The 22,867-nt window shown below is 46.7% G+C and overlaps 1 protein-coding gene across 3 annotated transcripts in view; it reads right to left on the bottom strand.

Annotated features, from left to right (window-relative positions):
* Positions 1-22,867, bottom strand: part of LOC144768507 (rho GTPase-activating protein 39-like) — a 513,307-nt gene that overhangs the window by 256,318 nt on the left and 234,122 nt on the right. For all 3 annotated transcript variants that reach the window (XM_078652231.1, XM_078652230.1, XM_078652232.1), the window contains one exon: positions 11,205-12,495. In XM_078652231.1, coding sequence (XP_078508357.1) covers positions 11,205-12,495 — 1,291 coding nt within the window. The remainder of the gene's footprint in view (positions 1-11,204; positions 12,496-22,867) is intronic.

The raw sequence follows: 22,867 nt of genomic DNA, 5'->3' as shown, positions 1-22,867 counted from the left end.
GCGCTTTTCCTTTTGATAGCATATTTGAATGCATTTAACTATCCATCTGGCTAGTCCTGCTTTGGAAATGGGATTACCCTTATGTTGTGGTGAAAAAGCGACAAATAGTTGCTTTGTCTTTCTGAATGATTTTGTTCTGTCAACGTAATATAACAGAGCTCTTTTAACGTCTAGTGTGTGAAGAACTCTTTCAGCTACGGATTGCGGGTTTTGAAAGAAAACTGGCAATTCTACGAACTGATTGATGTGGAAAGTGGATATAACTTTTGGCATAAATTTAGGGTTTGTACGAAGCACTACTTTATTGTGGTGTATCTGCATGAAAGGTTCCTGAATGGTTAGTGCCTGTAGCTCACTCACTCGCCTGAGGGAGGTAATAGCAAATAAAAATGCCACCTTCCATGTTAAGAATTGTAATTCACATGAATGAAGTGGTTCGAAGGGGGGTCCCATGAGTCTGGTAAGTACTATGTTTAAGTTCCAGACTGGAGAAGGTGGATGCTTTAGAGGGATAATTCTTTTAAGTCCCTCCATAAAAGCTTTGATAGGTGGGATTCTGAATAGGGACACATGTTGTCTGTTTTGAAAATATGCTGCTATAGCAGCAACGTGTAGCCTCATGGATGAGTATGCTAGATTACATCTCTGAAGATGTAGCAGGTAACATATTACATTTTGGATGGAGGCATCCAATGGATTGATTTGGTTATTATTACAATAAATAACACATCTTTTCCATTTAGCTGCGTAGCATGCTCTGGGAGTGGGACACCTTGCTTCCTTGATAATGTTCATACAGTCTGGAGGCAAGTTAAGATATCCGAACTCTAAGACCTCAGGAGCCAGATCGCTAGGTTCATCTGATTGGGATCTGGGTGCCTGATTTCTCCATGGTTCTGTGTTAGCAGTTGTGCCGAGAGGCGCAGTCTTTGGTGAGGAACCACTGAGAGTTCAGGACTATTGTGTACCATGGCTGTCTTGCCCATGTGGGAGCAACCAGGATCATTGTGAGTGACTGTTGCCTTAGTTTGCGTGCCACTAATGGAATCATTGGGGTTGGTGGAAAAGCGTACGCAAATCTGCCTGACCAGATAATCCATATCGCATTGCCTGGTGACAACGGGTGTGGGAACCTGGCGGCGAAGGACGGGCATTTTGAGTTTTCGTTTGTGGCAAACAGATCTATGTCTTGATGTCCCCACTTTTGGAAGAATGGTTGGAGAACTTGAGGATGAATCTCCCATTCGTGTACTTGCTGACTGTGTCGGCTTAGTAGGTCTGCTATCTGGTTGTCTATGCCTGGGAGGTGTTCTGCCAGGAGATAAATGTTTTGTGGAATTGCCCACTTCCATATGCTCTGTGCTGGGTGAGACAGTTGCAGAGTGTGTGCCTCCCCTGTTTTTGGATGTAGTACATGGCTGTCATGTTGTCCGTCCAGATTAACACAGCTTTGTTGCGCAAGTATTTCTGAAAGGCTCTCATTGCTAGGAATACTGCTAGTAACTCTAAGTGGTTTATATGTTGTGTCTTTTGCTTGACTGTCCAGAGACCTTGGACTGTTTATTGAAGGAGATGGGCTCCCCAACCTGTCAGTGATGCGTCCGCTGTTAGTACTACCTGTGGAACCGGCTCTTGGAACAGTCGCCCCTTGGAAAGGTTTTGTGGGTTCCACCACTGCAGAGAGCGGTAAGTGCGACTGTCTACCAACACTAGGTCTTTTAGTTGTCCTTGAGCTTGGTTCCACTGGCGTGCTAGGCATTCTTGTAAGGGGCGCATTTGAAGCAGAGTATGAGGGACGATGAATATGCAGGAGGCCATCATGCCTATAAGCTGCATGAACACTCGAGCTGGTAGGGAGTGTTGTGGCTGAAATTTTTGAGTGAGAGATTGTATGTTGGCTATCCTGATTGGATTTGGATATGCCTTTGCTACGGAGGTGTCTATTGTTGCTCCCAGATATTGCTGTAAGTGGGAGGGTTGCAGATGAGATTTTGGGTAATTTATTGAAAATCCTAGACTGTGCAGTAGCTGGATTGTCTGTGAGGTATGGCTGGCACAATGTGCGTATGAGTTGGCTTTTATGAGCCAATCGTCAAGGTAGGGAAACACATGGATGTGTTGCCTTCGGAGGTGTGCTGCTACTACTGCTAGGCATTTTGTAAAAACCCTTGGTGCTGTAGTTACCCCGAAGGGGAGAACTTTGAATTGATAGTGCTGACCTTCTATTGTGAACCTGAGGTATCGCCTGTGAGGTGGATGTATGGAGATGTGAAAGTATGCATCCTTGAGGTCTAATGTGGCAAGGAAGTCGCCTTGCTGGAGTAGTGGGAGCACCTGTTGTAGAGTGATCATATGGAAATGATCTGAGAGTATGTATTGGTTCAAAGGTATGAGGTCTAAAATTGGTCTGAGTGAGCCGTCTTTTTTGGGAATGAGGAAGTATCCCTTGATGTTGTAATGGGACTGGCTCTATGGCACCCTTTTCTAGCATGGATAGCACCTCCTGTTGTAACAGCGTGATGTGTTCTTTAGACATTGGACAGTGTTTGGGTGGTATGTTGGGTGGAGTAGAAGTGAGTTCCAGGCAGTAACCATACTGGATAACTTGTCTCACCCACCTGTCTGTAGTGATAGCGTTCCAGACTGGTAGGAATTGTGTTATCCTGCCTCCGACTGGTGTTAAGTGGTCTGGAGGGAGTGTGAAAAAGTCACTGTTTGGTGGCGGTGGAGGCTCGGGTGTTATTATTACCACGTCCTCTGCCTTTGTTATTGTTCCCTCTATAACCAACTCTATGCGAGCCTCTATTAAAGGTGCCTTGTGTAATGCTCTTGAATGATGAAGAAGTTTGGGATGTGTTGCCTCTGCCTGAGCCTCAAAAGGAGGAGCGACGAAAAGAGCTCCTAGATTGTTGAAATTTAAGTGCACCCATGGACTTAGCGGTGTCAGTATCTTTTTTCATCTTTTCCAAGATGGTATCAACTGCAGGGCCAAATAAGAAATCCTGATTAATAGGTTGATTGAGTATGGTAGATTGCACTTCATTTTTAAATCCTGAAATGCGGAGCCAGGCATGCCGGCGTAGCAATACACTAGTGTTGACAGACCTAGCGGCTGTATCAGCTACACCAAGGGTGCATTTTATGGATGCGCTAGTGATGAATTTCCCTTCCTGTATTAGATTGTTTGCTTTTGCTTTATAGGGTTCTGGTAGGTGTTGTAATAATGCCTCCAGTTGGTCATAGTGTGCTCTGTCATAGCGTGCTAGGAGAGCTTGGGTATTGGCAATCCTCCAGGTGTTTGCTGCCTGAGAGGCCACTCTTTTCCCTGAAGCTTCTAAAATGTTTGACTCTTGGTCAGGAGGGGGAGCATCACCTGTTGTTTGTGAATTAGCTCTTTTCCTAGCATTAGATACAACTAGGGAATCTAGGGGTAGCTGAGATCTGATATAAAAGGGGTCTGTAGCGGCCGGTTTATATTTTTTCTCAATTCTTGGGCTGGGTCTTTAAAGATGCCTGGTGCATGCTTTAGTACTCCTTATAGCATAGGTAGTACACGTACACTTTTCTCTGATGTTGGGAAGGTGTTAAATAGAAAATCCTCCTCTATAGGGTCAGTGTGCATGTGTATACCATGATACTGAGCTGCTCTGTCCACTAGTTATTTAAAAGCGACAGTGTCGTCAGTAGGAGATGCCTTTGTGGGGTATGGAGAGGGATCGGGTATGGGTTGTGTATAATCTGTGTCATCAGGATCATTATGGTCACTCCATGTGTAATCCGGGTTTCCTTGATCGTCAGGTTCTATAAAATCATCCTGAGGATCTTCACCCATGTCTTCTTCCTCATCGTAATCTATAGGTGGAGGAGAATATGCAACATAACGCATGTTAGGAGTGAAAGAAGGAGGTGTGAAAGGTTTTGAAGGGGATGTGCCAAAGTCATTTTTCTTAAGAGGAACAGGAGAAGGGGCTTCAGTGTCCAGTATTCTTTTGTTTTTATTGTAGACTGTTACATGTCCTGTATCAGGGTCTATATAGTCTTTGTTGTTCTGGGTACACTGGATCTGGATGAAAAAGGTCTTCCTCTACTGTCCGTGGCTTCGGCGCCGAGGATTTTGGGTTGGTCGCCTGCTTGTCTTTATTCTTTGTTTTCGGGTGAGTTTCGGACTCGAGGACCCTTGGGTTTGGAGCTTTTTTCACCTGGACGGATCTGTTCGGGTCAAGTATCTCTTTAGGCTGGATGTCTTTTGTATGATGGGCAGCCTTCTTTGGCTCAACGGCTTTTTTCGGCTCGACGGCCTTCTTCGGCTCGACGGCCTTCTTCGGCTCGACGGCCTTCTTCGGCTCGACGGCCTTCTTCGGCTCGACGGCCTTCTTCGGCTCGACGGCCTTCTTCGGCTCGACGGCCTTCTTCGGCTCGACGGCCTTCTTCGGCTCAACGGCCTTCTTCGGCTCGACGGCCTTCTTCGGCTCAACGGCCTTCTTCGGCTCAACGGCCTTCTTCGGCTCAACGGCCTTCTTCGGCTCGACGGCCTTCTTCGTCTCAACGACCTTCTTCGGCTCAACGACCTTCTTTGGCTCGACGGCCTTTTTCGGCTCGTTGGCCTTTTTCGGCTTGACGGCCTTCTTCGGCTTGACGGCAGTCTTCGGCTCGACGGCAGTCTTCGGCTCGACGGCAGTCTTCGGATCGCCGACCTTCTTGGGGTCGACGCCCTTTTCCGGATCGACGACCTTCTTAGGGTCGACGGCCTTCTTCGGATCGACGACCTCCTTTGTGTCGACGGGCGTTTTTGGGTCGACGGCCTTTTTATGGTCGACGACTTTTTTGGGTTGAGCGTCTTTGCTGGATGCTGAGGCCACTTTGGGAACTGTTTTGCTCGTTCCTAGGGTACCGGAAGGCTTGGGTGTGGTCTTCGGAGCCGAGCCGGAAGGCGGGGCTTCTGAAGCGGTGTTTCGGTCGCGGCTAAGGCTTTTAGGAGATGCTTTAACCGGAGCCTTGTGTAGAGGTGGAGGCGGGGTAGGGGCTTTGGTACTCACGGTTTGCCCCGGTGTGATCTGGTCATCGGAGTCCGACTGGTCCTCTACGGTGACTATTTCCAGATCTTCGGAGCCCTCTGCCTCTGGGAGTTCATGTTCGTCGTCGAAAATGTTTTCGGGTTCTGGTGCCTGCCGCTGCATCTCTTGTCGAGCAGCTCTTCGGTTCCGGATAGTTTCCTTTGACCGGAACAGAGCACAAGCTGGACAGTGTTCTTCATTGTGCTCCGGAGATAGGCACCTGTTGCATACTCTATGCTTGTCACTGTGTGGAAATTTGGATCCACACTCTGGGCATTTTTTAAACGGGGTCCTTTCCATTAGCAGGAGGCCCCCGTGGCGTCGAAAAGGCCCAACGGCCCGCGCCGACGACTGGATATAAGTGGAAGTGTTTTGTCGAGTCGAGGGATACTGAGCGGAAACAATACCGTCGAATGTAGAAGGTTTTGGCCTTAGAAAGTTGGAAAACTTCGGCCCCGAAGTTGGAGCTGTCGAAGTACATCCGAACCCAATGGCGGAAAAAAACAATCTGAAGATGGAGAAGATGCCCATGCGCAGTGTTGTCCAGGGGAGGAGTCACCTATCTCGTGATACTTCGAAGACTCTTCCAAGACAACAAGGTGCAAACATCCGGACCCAACACTAGGTGGCGATCTATGCTAAGATATGAATTCAGCAGCCCACATGCCTCGAACATAATGTTAGTCCCTGGAATTTGGACTCTGCGTTGAGTCAAGAAAGCTGTAACCGCCGTGCGGTTATGTGCTGCTATAGCGACTGGTTGTGCCATATTACAAACAGAATAAAGAAACAAAGAAATAGTGGCGCAAAAATGGGCAAAGAAGAACCTTTTAAATTACAAGCTTGTAAAACCTATAAATCAACAAATATAGGATGTAAGCCCCCTCACCACGGATGGCTCCGGTAACTGGTGCGAGGGTATTGTGGACAAGCACAAACGCTACTCAGAGGTCTTGTGAATAAGTACCAGACCAAAAGTTGGTGGCGCCATGTTGCAGGGATTCTGCACAAACACAGAACTATGCGCAGGATTATAGGACCTTGGTGTATAGGGACTGGGTGATCCCACCAGCTTAGTACCCACAAGCCCAGGACCGACAAGCTATAGTGTCTCACTTGTTCTCATACTCACTCACAAGACACACCCTTTCGAGACACGAAATCGTTTAAAATATTTATTTTAACTAGCATGCCCTAACCTGCAGTATACATGCCACAACAAGCAGGAAAATGCATAGCACGAATACAGTCAGCATAGCAGCTAGTCCATAGATCATGAAAGGGGATGTCATTAGCAAAAGACAATGGAGCCTAACCTCTTTCCCCTTGGTAAGAAGCAGTATTATTATTATATATTAGAAGATCTCTGGGCTTTGTCAGCAGACCCCATACCGTAGCCTATAGATGGTAGATCTATATCATAGGTGCTGTGTCGCTCTTCTCCCTGGACAAGGTCCCTCTCCAAGTGTGTGCTACCTATTTGTGTATTCTTATAAAACCAAAGTACGTTTGCCAAACAACAGCTGCATCGGTATGTTTTGTCTAAGGGCTAAGGCCTGGCTAGAACAAAATAACAAGGGGCACTGTTGTTCGTTCAACCTTGCACTTAATGGTCAGTCAAAATCCCATGAACATGGAGAGAGTGAACACAGCAATGTGAAAACTGCCATAGAAATTATTGGAAAAATAAAGGGCGTGTAGTAACGTGTGCAAAGCAGCAGGCAAGCTGCAGCGTGCTCATGCTAACTTAGTGAAGACGGCAATGACCCTTTGGGCCAGGTGACAACCCCTGTGGTAAAACACAGGTTCCCCAAGCTGTAGGCGGGATACCCTTCAGGAACCTAGAGTGACTTTAGAGAGAACAAGATATTGTGTATGGCTGACGGCCAGTGTCTAAAAGAGCCTTGATTGTAGTCTCCCCACAGGAGAATATTAAGTCAGGAGATCGTGCATTCACTCATGTCTTTTTATAGAATAGTGTTAGACCTGTCAGCCCTTTGGGTGGTCCCTCCTACCTTTTGTTTTTATGTCCCCTTTCTGCCTCCTACATCTTTTTTTTTTCCCCCTTTTTGTCCATCATATATTTTTTTTGTTTGGTGATGCCAGTAGGGCTTTGGGTGCCTCAGTATTTGTTACACCTGAAGGGGCACAGGTTTTCTTTTAAAATGGAGGTGGTAGTGAGGTGAACATTTACAAAATGGTGGCTGCCAACTGTCAGAGAATTTTACCTCAGGGACTGGCCCATAGACTATTGAGAGTGATCTAGAACCTTCTGTCCCATTCTAGTGACCAGGGTCCAGGGGTATATACGGCCAGAACCTGGGCGGCCATTTTGTGGTGGTGAAACCTAGAGCTAGCTGGAGTTCAGGCTGTGGTATCAGGGGGATAGGGCGCTTAGGGCTGACTTCTCCTAGGGGTTGCTTCCCTGCTGCTAACCTTGCCCTCTACTTCGAGACCTGACCCTGCCACGCTTTCATCTTGAAGGACTTTGTCCTGTTGATCGTCAACATCAAGGAAGGAGAACTTAACCTATCCTCCTCAAACTTGATCGGAGTAACTGTGGGGCCCAAGCCGCTTTATACCAGCTGCAAAACTGCCCCGCAAGAGTGTGAACTGGCCAGTGGGCCGGCAAAGAAACCAAACCCCCATCATCTCCCTGTGTCCGTCCCAACGACAGTGCCCTGGGGGGTGGTAACCCGGGAAATCTGCCCCGACTTACCAGTAGTGAGGTAAAAAGCTTCCTGTGGTTTTATCTCCAGTGCAGAACTACGGAGAGTCGGCCGTGGCGTAAGGGAGGGGGTAGCGTGACTCGCAGCATCCTTAAAGCCCCACAAGAAGAGATAGTCATCGGTGGGTGAGGAGACTCTGTCCGGTGGTGAGAAGAGGGAAACGAACTGGTAGCGGTTCAGCTGCCTGTGACAGCGGAGGCCTCGCTGAGAGGGCGGCGCTGCCAGGAAGTGTTTCCCCCGCGGCGCAGGCCCGGAGGAGATCGTGAAGTTTTCCCTGAATGGGCGGCGCCGAGCCTCAGACGCGCCTCTCTTGCGCAGCCTCATTAACCCGCGGCTGCTCTGTGGTGAAGAGCGGGCGCATCGGAGGCTAGAGGAGAGCCTTGCATCGTGGATCAATAGAAGTGTCTCTCTACCAGTGCAGGCCCAGTAGGTGTTACGGCCTTGCCTGGGGAAAAGGAGGTTGCGCTTCTAGCGTGGCCTGCCTCCCCATGCCCCAGAATATCGAACCTGAGTCAAGTCACTACAAGTAAGCCGGGATCTGGGGAAGGATATTAAAGCGGCGGCAACGCCACGAGATTTAGTGAGGGAACCCTACTATGGAAGCCTGAAGGAAACTGATAAATAGACCAGGGGAGCCTGAATGGAAAAGACTGTCTCCCTGGGACTAGTGAGCTGTAATTCGTAGTACTATTGCTGGGGCTCACTCAAGTAGACCTGTTGTTAGAACCTCACGGGGGATATACACAAATGATTGATCTTGCTGAAGTTTACTGCATATTCTCATCTGCTTAGGGGTGAATCAAACCAACAATTGTCAATGTAAACTCTGTTCTTACTATATGGGGAGTGTCAAATGTTCTACAGGGCTTAAGATTGTTGCTCGTGCTCCCCTGAATTGAAGTGGGTGTGTACTCACGGCTAAGTGGTAATTTGGGTCGCAAAAGTGCTAACCAGAGTTTAAAGCAATTGTAGGAATAACTGAAGTCTTGCCAATGGAGAATAAGGTTCTAGAACCAAATGCGATAATGGAATCATAATAATTCTGGAGATCAAATGTGGAAGTGCTTGTTTAACTAAAACAACCACCGTCTGATGAAGGGGAGATCCTATAAAGAGTTTTTATAAAGCATTCCGTATTTTTCTAATCTGGTGTAGTGTCATTTTTAGTGGATGGGCGCTGAGTTGCTGTGTGGAGTGTGACGCAAACATAACAAACACAAGGGCCTTCGGGATAAGTCTTTCCACTCTGTGCTAGGCTACCCTATGTGGACTGGTAACCCCAGGTCCAACAAATAGGGATTATCCTGTTTGTGAGGAAAGCATTAAGGATGAAAGTTCACTAACAAAAAGCAGCAGAAACACCTCCTAGGCTTTCAGTACATTGCATTGCCTATAACTATGCATGTAATAGAGGCCATTGCCTTAGTTCAGAATGTAGGCATTCTCTCTGTGACCCACAGCCGAAAACAAACCCAGCCTCTCTGGTCAATAACCCATAAAAATAATTGTGCCTGCCTAGTCATGATGGGACATGGTAAGCGCAGATCGATTAAAAGCCAGTGATAGAACTGTTGTGCATTGAGACCACCATTATATCACCCTTGACATTTTTATAGCTAAAACATCACTTACTGTGTTTTCTGTACTAACCTAGTTCCTCCAGTTTCTCCTAGGTGTTAGTCCACATGGTCACTCTGATTAGCCATCCTTCTCGAGCGATTCAAATCCTGGACTTGGACCCTAGAGATGGACCTGTTGTTTTAGAACATAGAAACATACAGGGCATCGCTCTGATCTAGGCTCCTGCATATGACAAAACACTTCTCTGTTGTGGTTCAGGAAAAGGATAATAATTTATTTAGTCTTCGGACCGGAATCTACTTGCATCTGGCTAGGAAGACAAGCGTGCTATAGCTTAGACAGAGGAATTGCATTCTTGGATAAATCCGTCAGGAAATTGTACAGAAAAATAGTAAGTCAGTAAACTCCGGCAGCACCAATACTGGTACCACTAAGTAGGAATGTAGACTTGAGTTTCAAAAAGAAGCTTATAGAAAGGAGCTGGCAACATACAAGAGCATTTCTTTACCGGCAAATCAGTAAGCTGAGCAGTGCTGGCACCCAACAGCACAAACCAGTTAATCAGTATGGTAGAGAAATGTCATGCCTTTTACAGATTTTCTTTTTCAGTTTGTTTTCAAAGAGTTCCAAGTTCCCGACACTGGAAAGCCAAGAGTCTGGATCCTTGGTGAGTATTTCATAGGAGACAATGTCTTTAGTCCTAAAAAAGGGTGGAAAGGGGGAAGACCATACTCCTAATAGAACTAATCACCAACACAAGCAGCTATTTTCTTAGCTCCATGGCTTGTAGTCCTACTAGTAGCAATAAATATATGATCTTATTTGATTTATAGGAGGCAAATCTAACTACAAAGGGACAGAGCTCTGCAAAATAAAGCTAGAGCCGGGATTGCAAGATATGTGGCTTGCTGGTTGATTATCCACTTATCTAATCCCTTTATTTACATTCTTACAGCCCTTTGATCTGTAGGTGCCACTGGAGATTTTAAGAAGGTGTGACTTGCATTGGGTGCTTTGCAAAATAATTTAATATGTCTTAAAGATAATGCAGGCTGGCAGGGAGAGCCAGTTGAACTAGCTCTCACAGTGGGTGTGAACCTGGTGAATATCTGGAGACCCATGACCAAGTGGTCTTCTGCTTGGAATATGCTTTTCAGAAGGGCGAGGTGGGATTCCAACACTCTTGACAAGAAGGCACTGCCTCCATCTAGGTACAAAGGACAGAGAAGGTGTAAACCCACATAGAATGTATCATTAGGTCAGAAAAACAGAAGCTTTGGAAAGTTATTTATTGAATGGAATTTCCCTCTAACTCTACTTATATGGGGTATAAAACCAGATTAACGTATGGAAGCATGCATGGTCTAGGAGAGGGTATGTTGAGTAGGAGACGACATTGCTGAAAAGGAAGTAGACTGTGCATGGATTAACACCCGACACTGTCCAGCTCAACATTTTGACAACAGGTTCACTGAACATCTCTTCCAGTGCACCTCATCAGAAAGACACTGTCCTGCTATTTATACCTCCTTCCATTCATTTTCTTTCATCCCTTTCTTTAGCTTTAACTCAAAAAAAGTCTAGGCCAGAACCACCCTCCTCCCAATACATATAAATCCCAAACCTCAGCCCAAAACTGATAATTAAAAGCAGGTTGTTTCATGGGAAATATTACTTCTGTCCTGTGAGTTAGAGTGGGTTCACACCAGAGCTCCAGCAAAAACGTTGAGCACTTTGCACTCTACATAGTATCGGGTACTTTTTGTTTGCATACGAAATACTACACACAAGCTGAATAGATAATCATGTCATAGATCTGCATAAGCAATTTTTTAAATACCTGTGATGCTGTCCGTGCTGATTCAGGGGAACCAAAGCTTGTCTGACTGGTTAAATTTTTTTCTAAAGAGTCTATTTTTTCATAAGTCCTCTTTTGTCGAATTATATCCTGATGAGTTGATAAATCGCTATTGTAGCTTGGCCTGTTTTCCCCTCCAGCCCTATATAAAGACCTGCTGCTTGCCGTAATATCGTCCCTTGATCCACGAGCCAGATCCTTTTTCAGAGGATCTCCTTGGAAGCGGACTCTTATACTATCGGACTGCATTGTATTTTCGAATGTATCAGCATCAAGGCTTGTTTTGCTCCCCCTGCAAGTATTAGATCTTCCAACCACCACACGCATTTCTGCTATTAATTTCTCATTTAAAGCATTGAGTTCACTACTGCTGCCAACTGAGCCAGGTCTCATTTGACCAACCCCCTGCCGACGCCCCTTCCTTTTTCGCAGGCTCGGAGAAGGGCCGGTTGAGTAGCCAGAATCTTGCTGACTTATGACTGTCGGATATTCTTGGGTCGGCAGGCTATTTTGTCGGCTGTGGTGGGCTTCGATATTTTTCAATACATTAGCCTCCAAGACTCTCCAGGAATGCTTGAAACTGTCCTTGGAAATGAGTGGGCCAGGGGATTGTTTAGCAGGTGACTCCCCAGACCCGCTGAATGAGATGGATGGCTTTAAAGACTGATCCACATTGACCATATGCTTGATGTACTCCCGTCCTGCAGGGCTGTAGTCTGTGGCAGAGGGGTTTCGCTTGTGCTTACTGAAGCTTTGCTGGTGTAGGCTCGGGTGCTGCAACAACTTTGTAGGAACAAGCTGCTTCCGCAAACTGTTATCTGGAGACATCTGTGGGGATGTTCCACTTATACCGTCGTTCTCAATGTCCATCTCCACTGGAGGCTCATCATAAATTGGGGACTCCAAAGAGGGCTCATCGTAGATGGGTGGTGAGGAGGCATACCTGGGCGAAGAAGGCCGTGATGTCCCAGGAGTTCTTTGAGGTGTTGAATAGTTAGAGCCATTCGTAAGCACTAAACAAAATCCACCATTGTCTGTCTTTTTAATCTGCATAAGGTGCTTGTCTGTTGGAGAAGCAGGTATTGGGGCATCTGCCGATGGCTGGACACATGAGGCTGCCTTACTTACAAGTGGTTTCTGGTTGCTTCCTTGTTGAGCATTTTGTTGCTGAAGAGAATTGCTGGAAGCACTTGGGGCATGCTTCAAGCTGTTTACTTTGACCAACATGGCTGACATGGTTCCTGGTACAGGCTGCCATCTGTTCGGAGTTTCCCTGTGGGAGAAAAAAAACAGGATGTTTTTTTTCAGCACAAAATGAACAAGAAATATAATCTTAACATGAAGACAACAACCCTCTTTATTCTGGTAAATGTTATGTTAAGCTTGTTCTGCATGAGGATTCTACAATAAGTATAATAACTTGAAACTCTACTGTTCGTGGCATCTGAATGACCAGGAAGCACAACTTTGGTAATGGAAGTGGAAATAGCATATTGTGTGCCAAAGTATGATAGTACTAAACATCAAAGAAAAGGCAGACTTTAAATAAAAAGCCTCAATTGTTTTTATCTGTGGCAGTTTAAAAACAAACAATGCAATCAGAAGCTGATCTTATGTCAGAACCCAATCACTCAAGAAGCACTATCTCCAAACGCAAGATGAACTATGAAACATGTAATCTGTAAAAGGTTTTAATGTTAATAAACTGCAGTGACATTTTTAACAAGTTAATAAAAATCCTACGATATAATGTCAACTTTAATGGGTAAACGTTTAGACAATATCACTTTAATAGCTCAGAAAGACACACTTCTCCCTTATCTCTATGCAGAACTCTCCTGGGTCGAAATCTTCACCAATGTATTTGGTAAACATTGCTCCTCTACATTAATGCACGAGGCTTGAACCGGAATACCCTCAGCCAGACGTGCCTTCTCTGGGTTGTTTCTCTGCACATCTGCCTGCTAGCTGTGTCTGCTGTGTTGAGGGGTGACTTGAGGCAGGTGTTGGAGAAGGTTTTATCCACTAGTGCCACTATCTTCACGCTCTTCTTGCACTTCTCTGGGAGATGCTCCATGAGTTCTTCTATTTTGTCCCACTATTGCTGGCCATAGCAGTTGAGGAGGGTGTTTGAGTTTGTGATTAACCACTGAGTAGCCACAGCTCATCTTTCTGCCCACCATCTCCATCTGCTTACTCTCCTTCTCCAGGAGAGGCTCAGTTGATGTGGGGGCATTACCTCACTTTCTTGGTGTTGTGACAAAGACTGAATCAGTGGTTACAGTCCCCTTGATGCAGATGGGGACTTGGGAGGATGGTTTGAATTTTTTCTCGACTCGATCCGTCACAGCCTTCAAGGTATCTGGCTGTCGAAAGACCGCCTTCTTTTGGTTGAGAATGATCATCAGCATGGAGAAGTACATGTTCTTCTTTTGTGAAGGCATCGGTGTTTTGACCAGAACGCATCATTCTACCTGCTCTTCCTCGAGGAGAACTCAGCAGGTGTCCTCCGCCCTCGTAACAACTGTGTTGTTCATTACCAGGTCATGTAGTTGTGAAGGTCTCATGGGATATGTGTTGATGCTATCCTCTGGGAAGTCGGCGTCCAGGTCTTGTCAGGCTTCCACATGTTCTCTGAAGACAGTGGTGTCTTTGTAGTCGAAGAACTCTTCCTGCTTCTCCTTGTGAGGCCTTGGCATCAAGGGTTGTTCAATGTCAGCCTGTTCTTCCTCGACAGCCGTGGACGCTGACGGTTTAGCTGGGATCTATAAAATCCTTTAGCGAATTGGCAAAGTCTTTCTTTGGAGAAGTTTTGCCACTTCTGCCTCGAGACTGTGCTTTTTTCGTTTGACAATAAGTGCCCAGTGGTCAGCGCCGGTTGTGGGCACAGCCTCCTTTGTGGAGTGAGTGGGTCCTTTGCTTTAGGCTCTTTCTCCTTTGGCTGGTCTGCTCAGTAATGGTGGTTGACAAAAGCAAAAAGAGAAGTAAGGAGGAGGAGCCTACGCTTTCTGACAAGGAGGCTGTGAAGAGAGTTGCGGCAGCTGTGAGATCGGCGTTTTTCAGCATTTTCACCGGCTCGGAGGTGTAGCGGCGTACTGGAGCCGCGGATTGTGGTTTGCGGAGGGCAGCGAACAGTGGATGAGCTAGGTGAGTGCAAAGGTTTGCTCTCCACCCCTCTCCCACACCCGCCACACATCTATACTGCTGAGGCCTGCTGTTCTTATTTTACCACACAGCCAGCAACAATAGCTGTGATCACCCTAAGGCCTCCTCGAGCCTCCCCGAGGTCCTAGTGACACTGTGTCTTGTCATTGAGCGGCCCGTGCCAGCCTATGTTTTTTTACAAGGAGTAGCTGGAATTGGTGCACCTGGAGAGTTTGAAGGGGTTCCTCACCACAGTTTGCACAGTTGCCTGAGAAGAGGAAATCTCCCTTGACAAGTGTCCCAGCCATCGACCACCAAACTCCATAAACTCCGTTAAGTATCAGCACACCTGTGCTCCTCCCGAGTCGCAATGCAAATGGACACAAGTTGGGATTTAAGAGACAGTCAGGGGTGAGTGAGATGGTGAGCCAATAACCTAGGGTGCTCGTGCCCCCCATCACCACCCTATAAGATGCAAGTGACATCCGGCGGGGGGAGGAGGGGGGGGGGGGATGCGGCGCTCCACAGGTCTGGTGGCCTGGAGAACATAACAAAAGCTAAATCAAAGGCCCACCAATCAACCAACAACCAATACTATAGACTACCGCCTTTGGGGGGGGGGGGGGCAACAGTCAAGCGTGCTTGTGCCCCTTCCCTGTAAGGAGACGAGTGAACCACATTGGGGGGGGGGGGGGGGGGGGGGGGTAGGTGAGGCGGCGCTTATAGGCTTGGAAACCTAGAGATATATAAAAAAGCCAAAGATCGAAGGCCCCAATTCACTGCAAACAAAGGAGGTGTGCACCCATCACTCTGAGCAGCACCTTACCTAACATCCTTGCGCAGTGAGATCATGATGAGGTCTAGCAAAATGAGGGGACAAGCCACCGGAGCCAACAAAATGATGCAGGAGCCAAAGATGGGGGGGCAGCGGTAAAAAGAAGATTCAGAGGTGCAACTGTAGAAATCCCTTCACTAGACAATTGCGATCCAGGTACAAAAAAAGACAATGACATATTATGGAGTCCTGGGAGTCCCTCAGACGAAGAAATCCTGGAAACACTGGAAATCCAGGAAACCATGCAGAACCTCAGATGGCCTAATGGTTAAACTGCACTGGCTAAAGCAAAAATCTTGTAAACTGGCGAGGTTACTGCTATAGCTGATGTAGTTGGCGTAAGTGGTGTAGTCTGCTGAAGATAGTGATTGCGCCGTCAACCCAAGAGCATTTAGCCACATGACACCAAAACTGATGGAAAAAACGTGGCTGCAAGAGCAAAGATCTCTCAAATTTCATAATCACCCAGGGAAGTCATACTAAAGAATCAGTACCCCCACCATGGCTGAACACTGAAGAGTTGGCTCCAGTAGAGGTACGCAGCAAGATTGCTAAGGAGATGGAGGGTATAGTGGACTAGCACGCTGTCCAAACTGCTCAGGTAATCCAAACTGCTCAGGTAAAGCAAGCATACAAGAGCAGTTTTGCAATCCCAGCCCAAAAAGCTTGATATGTTTCAAGCCCACCTATTTCTCTTTTCCAGTGCTCAAGAGCAGCAAAATTGCAGGGCCAGATCTGCAGGATGCCAGCCAAAGTATCAGCAACCTTTGCCCCGAGCAGATACCAGAGGAAGTCTGCCCATCGCCCCTGACACTGCATCGAAGGGGTAGGACAGGGCCAGAAAAACATAACGCCGCCGCACAAAGGGCGTCCGACTCCAGCAAATTGTGGGCAGCCTTATTGAGCTCTATGCAGAGCGACAGTAGTGGCCCTTAATCAGCACACTAATAAAATGAACATACAAGTGTATCTACTCAATACCTTGACAGTCTATGTATCAGGCATCGATGATGAGCTCTAAAAACTAAATGCCCTAATCACACAGATACAAGCAATAGGAACAACGACTTCAACATATACTTCTGTACGGAGGTAATCGACAGGCTGGCCCGGCTCCCGGTAATTTTCGAGGGAATGCTGGAAGAATTAAAAGCTAACTCCACAAAGGGCCCAAGTTTTAGCTCAACTACTTGCCCCATATAAGATAACCACACAACCAGTAAACCTATGGTATATCAAGCAAAAGGGAAGGAGGTGAGGACTCAAGAAGCAAAGACTTAGCAGGTGTGGGGAGTGAGTGGTCACAAACATCCAGCCCGCAATGGTAAGTCGATGGTATTCTTCATCAGCACTTGGATATAGCCTCTTTACCCATACATCAGACGAAGAGGGAACGAAAGCGAACAAGAAAGGACAGGAATAAAGTCCATTCTAAAGCCTCTGGCACACTAATCCCAACAGCTATCCGGCCCCCTAGGGAAGAAGAGGCCAATGAGGAGAACCCTCATCCAATAGTAAAAGGCGTACCAGTAACCACGAAAGCTCCTGCATCCGCCATTGAGATAACTCCACAAGGCAAAGAGGGTAACAAGAATGCTAGCACGGCAGCAAAGCCAAGGGAACAGACAAACCAAATATCGAACAATAGAGATAGTACAACCACCGTGGCTGGTGGGTCACCTCCGGGCAGGGAAGCAGTTCCCAGTAAATGTGGGGGGGATGACCAGGCGGTAAACTGAGGTAGCAACCTCGGGGCAAACAGCAAAGAAGAATTTCACTGGAAATTGCCTCAGCCCTACTAGGCAAGTCGGCAGGCCCGGGGGTGCGCCAGAACAAGTGAGTTGAGGCAAGCATCAGCAGAAAACAAAGATATGGGGTGTTGGCTCATATGGATACCAGAATTTAAATCTAGAGGTACACAGGACGTCCTAAATCACACCAACATCTTGAAACTGATAAAAGCATTTCCAGGCCGGACACGTGGAATCAAACGACATCCTCTCCATCAAGTTCCTACCAGTCAGAGGATGACAGGTCTCAAAACCCACATTCATTACGTTTACCTCATCGCTACTCACAGCACAGGTCTGGGAGAGTAAGAACTTGCTGAACTCTTAGGGAATAGAAACAATACTGTTTCAGGTGGACCATTACCCTATCCCACTGATGGAGCAACAGCATCATGGCACGGAGCCAGCATCTGGTCTGAGAGGCACAATGGTGGGGGCGTCCACCTGAGGTCAAACCCCCTAGCCGCGTAATCCATCTCGCTGTCTGAATAAGCAGAGAGGGGCCATCCGTGGAACAACGAAGGACCAAAAGGATGCGGAGGCACAGGATGGCAGGAGCTGGTTGCCATCAGCTCTTTTTTTCTTTAAACAAAAATCCCCTGTACCCTACAGGGGAGTTTTTATAAAAAGAAAAGGAGAGAAAAGTAAAGAAAATTCTGATGAAAACTGGAAATGGAGTATGCAATATATGATAATATTCTCTGATTGCACATTTTATATAATGAATCAAATACAATGGTGGTTGCTGATTATCTTTTCTAAAGATAGTGATTTATTAAGCACTTCTGATGGACTATAGAATCAGGCAAACAGCCAACCTACTGCATGGCTCCCGCCAGACACTGCTACAACCAAGTCAGCTGATCATCGCAGGGGCTGCAAAGCATACATTAATTGTTGGAGGTATATATTAGGAAATATCAGGAGCTTTAGGATGTGCTTGAAGGAAGAAATAACCACATGATCATACCAATGTGAGAAATTATATGAGTTAATTCAGAACTGTTGTTTCATAATTTTTCATTTACTCTAGGTCAATTACTTTCTCTAAATTGTTGCTTGAGATTTTCCTTCTCACCCTTGATAATTACTTATTTGGTATAGAGGGCTGGATTGGCCCTTTACCCCATAGGCACTTTCTTGGGGAGTTGGAGGGGGAAGGATTTGAAGCCAATGGAGGCCAGTTTTTAGACTCATGGCTGCTGCCACTGTTACTCCCTCCACCTCCCTGGGGTTATGGCAGCGGGCACAGCAGGCGCAAGGAGACAGAAAGAAGGGGGAGAGGTAGGGAGAGAGAAAGACAAACAGAAAAGAGCAAAAGCAGAGCTGATCTGAACATTTCTGCCAGGGGTAGATTCATAGCCTCCGGGTATATCTGCCATACAATATTCTATTTCGCTAGTAGACTAGTTTACTTCTTCAGAGTGATCCTAATGCATTTGTGAATGTCGTTTATTTGCAAAACATCTCAGGCTTTTGTTTTGTTTAAAATTCAATGATAACCAGTTTCCTGTTGTGTACCAATATTCATATATTTTTTCGACTCAAACAATTTAAAACAAGATGAGGTGTAACAGTGTAAAACATTTTATAAAGTTTAAAAAAATACTCTAAATTCTAAGTAAAACACGAACGTGTGAATAAAAAATAAAGTCGGACAAATTTGGGAAAAGCATTTTTTATTACAAACATGAATGACCACATGAAATCACTGTCACGTGGAACTTGTTTTTAGAAATATTGAGGCCTGTATGGAATAATAAGAGTATTTCGGTCCCATAAAACAAGGGTAGAGATTGTTCCCTTTCAACAATGAGGTTTTCTGTGACTTCACAGTGTCCTTTTGTTCCCCGAGAAAAGTGCAATTAGCAAGGAGCGGAGGCTGAGCTCCCTGAAAGACAGCACATTTCAGTTTGGAAGGCGAGACAAATCTCAGCAACAAAGAAGCATCAGAAAACTACAGGCTAAAATTATACCTTATGTGGTGCATCTTTGTAGGGCAGCAGGCTGCAAGCATGCCTGTCCTCAGCTTGGGCTACTCCATCGTGGTTATCCGCAACGGGCCCTATTCCTTCGTAGGCAACCACAGATACCTTCCCAATTACAGCTTGCACCTTCATTGAACCTACCGTTGGCCCTACAAAGACATGGCTGCCAAAATATGGCAATACATACCTCATGGTGACCCAGCACCTGCCTAGCCATATTCTTTTTTTTTTATATATATTTTTATTAGTTATAACACAAGAGTAGAAATGTACATTTCGGGTGTCGTTGGTAGAACATATTACAGTGGCGAACGGGCAGAAGAAATGAAGAAATACAATACAATTGTAGGCATCCGGACAATATCAGCACCAGCCAGAGCTGGGTCAAAATAATACAATACAAATAATCATAAGCAAACATTATCAGAATCCGCCCACCATGGATACAGGATATAAAAATGGACACTCGACACCCGAATATGCATAACAACAGGCTCAGGAGAATACGCCACATCTCTTGTGAAGAAGGGAAAAGGGAAAAAGATAGGTCATAGAACAAAATAAAGGAAAAATAAACCCCCCCCCTCAACCCCCCACCCTACACCCCTGCAGATGGCTACGACCTAACCCCACTAGCAGCGTGCCTGTCGCCCCCTAAACTACACCCCAAGGAAGGGAAAAGATGGAGGAGGAATGTCTTACGATATGATGAGGGCTCCCGGGCTCCCCTCTCCCCCGCCGCGAGCAGATGTTCCCTACCATGGTACTAAGCGAGGTAAAGCAGATTTATAAGCAAACTGATAGGGAAATCACCGAAAGAGAAAAGACCATCCCGCCCAGCCCCAGACACCACAGAGGCAACAAATCCCATTGTCGAACACAGTCAGTACACCAAACCCAAAAAGAGCAGAATCCCATCTGGCCCTCACTCCCACCGATGCCACCCAGCAGTGTCAAAAGAAGTCCCTGCACAGAATCAGAACAGTCAAGTTCAGCCCTGGCCTCTACGTTCCATCACACAAACCTTTTGCGAAAGGACCAGCATAATAACAAAATAGTCAAAACGTTGTAAAAAAGGGAGGGGATCAATGTAGCACGAAAGGGTCAGAGGAGTCAAGTCTCGAAGTCTATCAGAAACACGAAAGTCAATCCAAAGAATATCGATGGAGGTCTCCAGAAACGAAGAAAGAAATAAGGCCTGTGCGGGCGATGACTTTTCCGAACTTGCTGGCTGGTCAGGGGCTCCAGTCGCGGGCTGCTGTAGTTGCGCAGACACAATTGGCATCAGATTATAATGATGCTCGGGGTTCTCCTCTCGGATAAAATCAAGCTGCGCGGGGGTCACCATAAGTTGCGGGTCGGACTCTGGGCTAGGGTCCGGTCTCGAACAAATAGTCTCGATGCGTACAGTCAAGTTGTGGAGAGCAGCCTCCATTTGCCAGTGAAGAGCCCCGATGGCGGCCATTACAGTCCCCAGTGTCGGTCCACACTTCGTCCGATCCATCTCCGCTTAATCGATGACAAAGCAGGTTATCAACCCCGGAGGCCGGCTACTCCGGGGAAACCAACTGGAGTGGGGTGGGCGAAGGCGACTGGCGACTTTCAGGCTTTGCGCTCTTTACACCGCTGCCGAGAGCGGGGGCCCCCCCCCCCGAGGGCTGCAGCAGGGTCCCAGGAATCGGACCCCCACTCACCGCGGCATCCACGGCTCGTCACCGTCTGGCTAATATACGCAGGGACTCGAGACCACCACCAGGATAGAGAATTCGTTTCACTCCGATGAGACCGGACCCTGCCAGGTACCCGCGGCCGATGTTGTTCAACTGAAACCCGGCTGGGTCAGTACTCGAGGCCCCGGCTTATAGTCTGGAGGAGGCCCGAAAATGACAGACGGTGTAACTTTGTCAAAAAAGGTGATAAAGACTCCGGGATTGCGCCCCTGGACTCAGAGACGATTCAGACACACAGGAGTCTGGCGGGAGGTCAGGATTAAGTTCAGGATAGATCCGCCAGCGACGGAGGTCGATGGAGCCGGGAGCTTATGCGGCCATCTTGGTTGGTAGCGTAGCTCCTCCCCCTGCCTAGCCATATTCAAGCATGAACTTTGGCTACTGCTGTACATCATAATTTCCATCCCGCATGCAACGATAAGGCAAAATGGCCACCTGCAGCTGTCTTACAATGACTGCATGTAGCTGGCACTACCAGGTAATGAATGACCTTTACGGGAGACGTAACCTTAACAATCATCACCTGCTGCTTCTGTGTCTCTTACTCATTATTCCTGGCCCAAGGTGTCCAACTGTATGGTAGGATTTAGGAGCACATCCTTAACATTATAGCTGTCCACACATTATCAATCTCACCAGGAGCTGATCATACTCTTCATGTCTCCTAACCATTTTCTAACATACCTTCCCAGCAATTGGTCATACACCATCACAACCGCTCTTGGCTGGTCGTAACCCATCTTGGGCAACCGCAGTCAGCCCTACCTAATTATAGCTCTGAGGGAAGGCATTCATCAAGGAAAAAACCTTGCCACCCAACCCGAGGCGGTGGGCACAATAACAGAAAACACAATCAGAAACCAAGGAGTCACAAATGGGCTTCCCAATAGCTCAAGAGGATCCGAATGGGTAAGCTCTCAAGAACCACCAAAAAGCACTACAAGCGCCAGAAGGCAAGCTCAGCCAGACCGACCCACATCACCCCTCTCACAAAAGGAGGAAAGCAACATTAGGGCTTGGTCCGAGGTCCATCCAGGGGACGGGGACAACAGGGAACCTCAAAACATTGGCCTGAGGCAACATTTCAAACACCAAGCAGCGGATTACTAGGCCTAAGTAGGACGGTCGCAAACAACAGGGCAGGAAACAACACTTGTCAAAGGGACCAGGGTAAGGCATCACCCCCAACGTATACACTACTGAGGGGGCCAAAATATATGGGAGCAGGCAAACCAGGCCAGAGATGAATACCTCAGGTCGCTCATTCCCAGCAGACCCTCAAGGGGTCCAGCACCTATCCGGACAACACAAAGCGGGTAGGACACAAAAGATAACAGTCCCCGCAGGTCACAAAGCGCCATCCTGTTTCATCCAAAATATTGCTCACGAGGGTAAAAAGACATCCTAAACTGAGGGAACCTGTGAAGCTCATGAGGCAAATCCCCTCGCTAGCGGGGGTCTCCTCAGTGGAAATAGAATCGGTTCAGTTCATCAACCCCAGCCCAGGACTACATAGCGACTGAACCACTGTTTTATGCACATGCCTCCCTAACTGCATATACATTTTTAACTGCTACTTTTAATCATTAGTCTGTCTTTCGCTGCTTTTATACACAAACTTGGACAACATTATAAGAAATGCATTAAATGCTGCTCCCCGCATTTTGCACATGACATTTTAACTTATTTTCACAAGTCATTTTCTAGCACTGCTCTCATTGTAAACATTTAAATATTCACATCCACAATATATTTTTAGGACTGTTCTCATTGTAAAGATTTTAAATAATCATACACAATAAACTATCATTATTATTACTCTTCTTATGCAGTTTAGACTACTATAATGATCTCTCTAAATTTAGGGAGTTACAGGAATTGTTAGCTGCAAAGTGCAGCGGGTACACAGCGCTCTGTAATTATGTTTACCCATGAAGCCAATAGTTTGTTTTGCTCATTTTGTGTAGCATCCGTGCCATCGGTGGGTCACGGAAAGCAACTACATAGTTCTAAGGATGAGTACATTGTGGGCGACCACTTAAATCAGACCGGAGATTCACACACAGTAATTTGACCTTGTGGTTGGTGGTAACAGCATATCACACTGGCAAGCACAGAGTGGGTCAAACTATGTAGAGGGAAAGAGTGTGAGGATGAG

This window comes from Lissotriton helveticus, chromosome 7, assembly GCF_964261635.1.
Source record: "Lissotriton helveticus chromosome 7, aLisHel1.1, whole genome shotgun sequence".
Classification (NCBI taxonomy): Eukaryota; Metazoa; Chordata; class Amphibia; order Caudata; family Salamandridae; genus Lissotriton; species Lissotriton helveticus.
The sequence above is the reverse complement of the archived record's forward strand: the minus strand, read 5'-3'. Positions and strand labels throughout refer to the sequence as shown.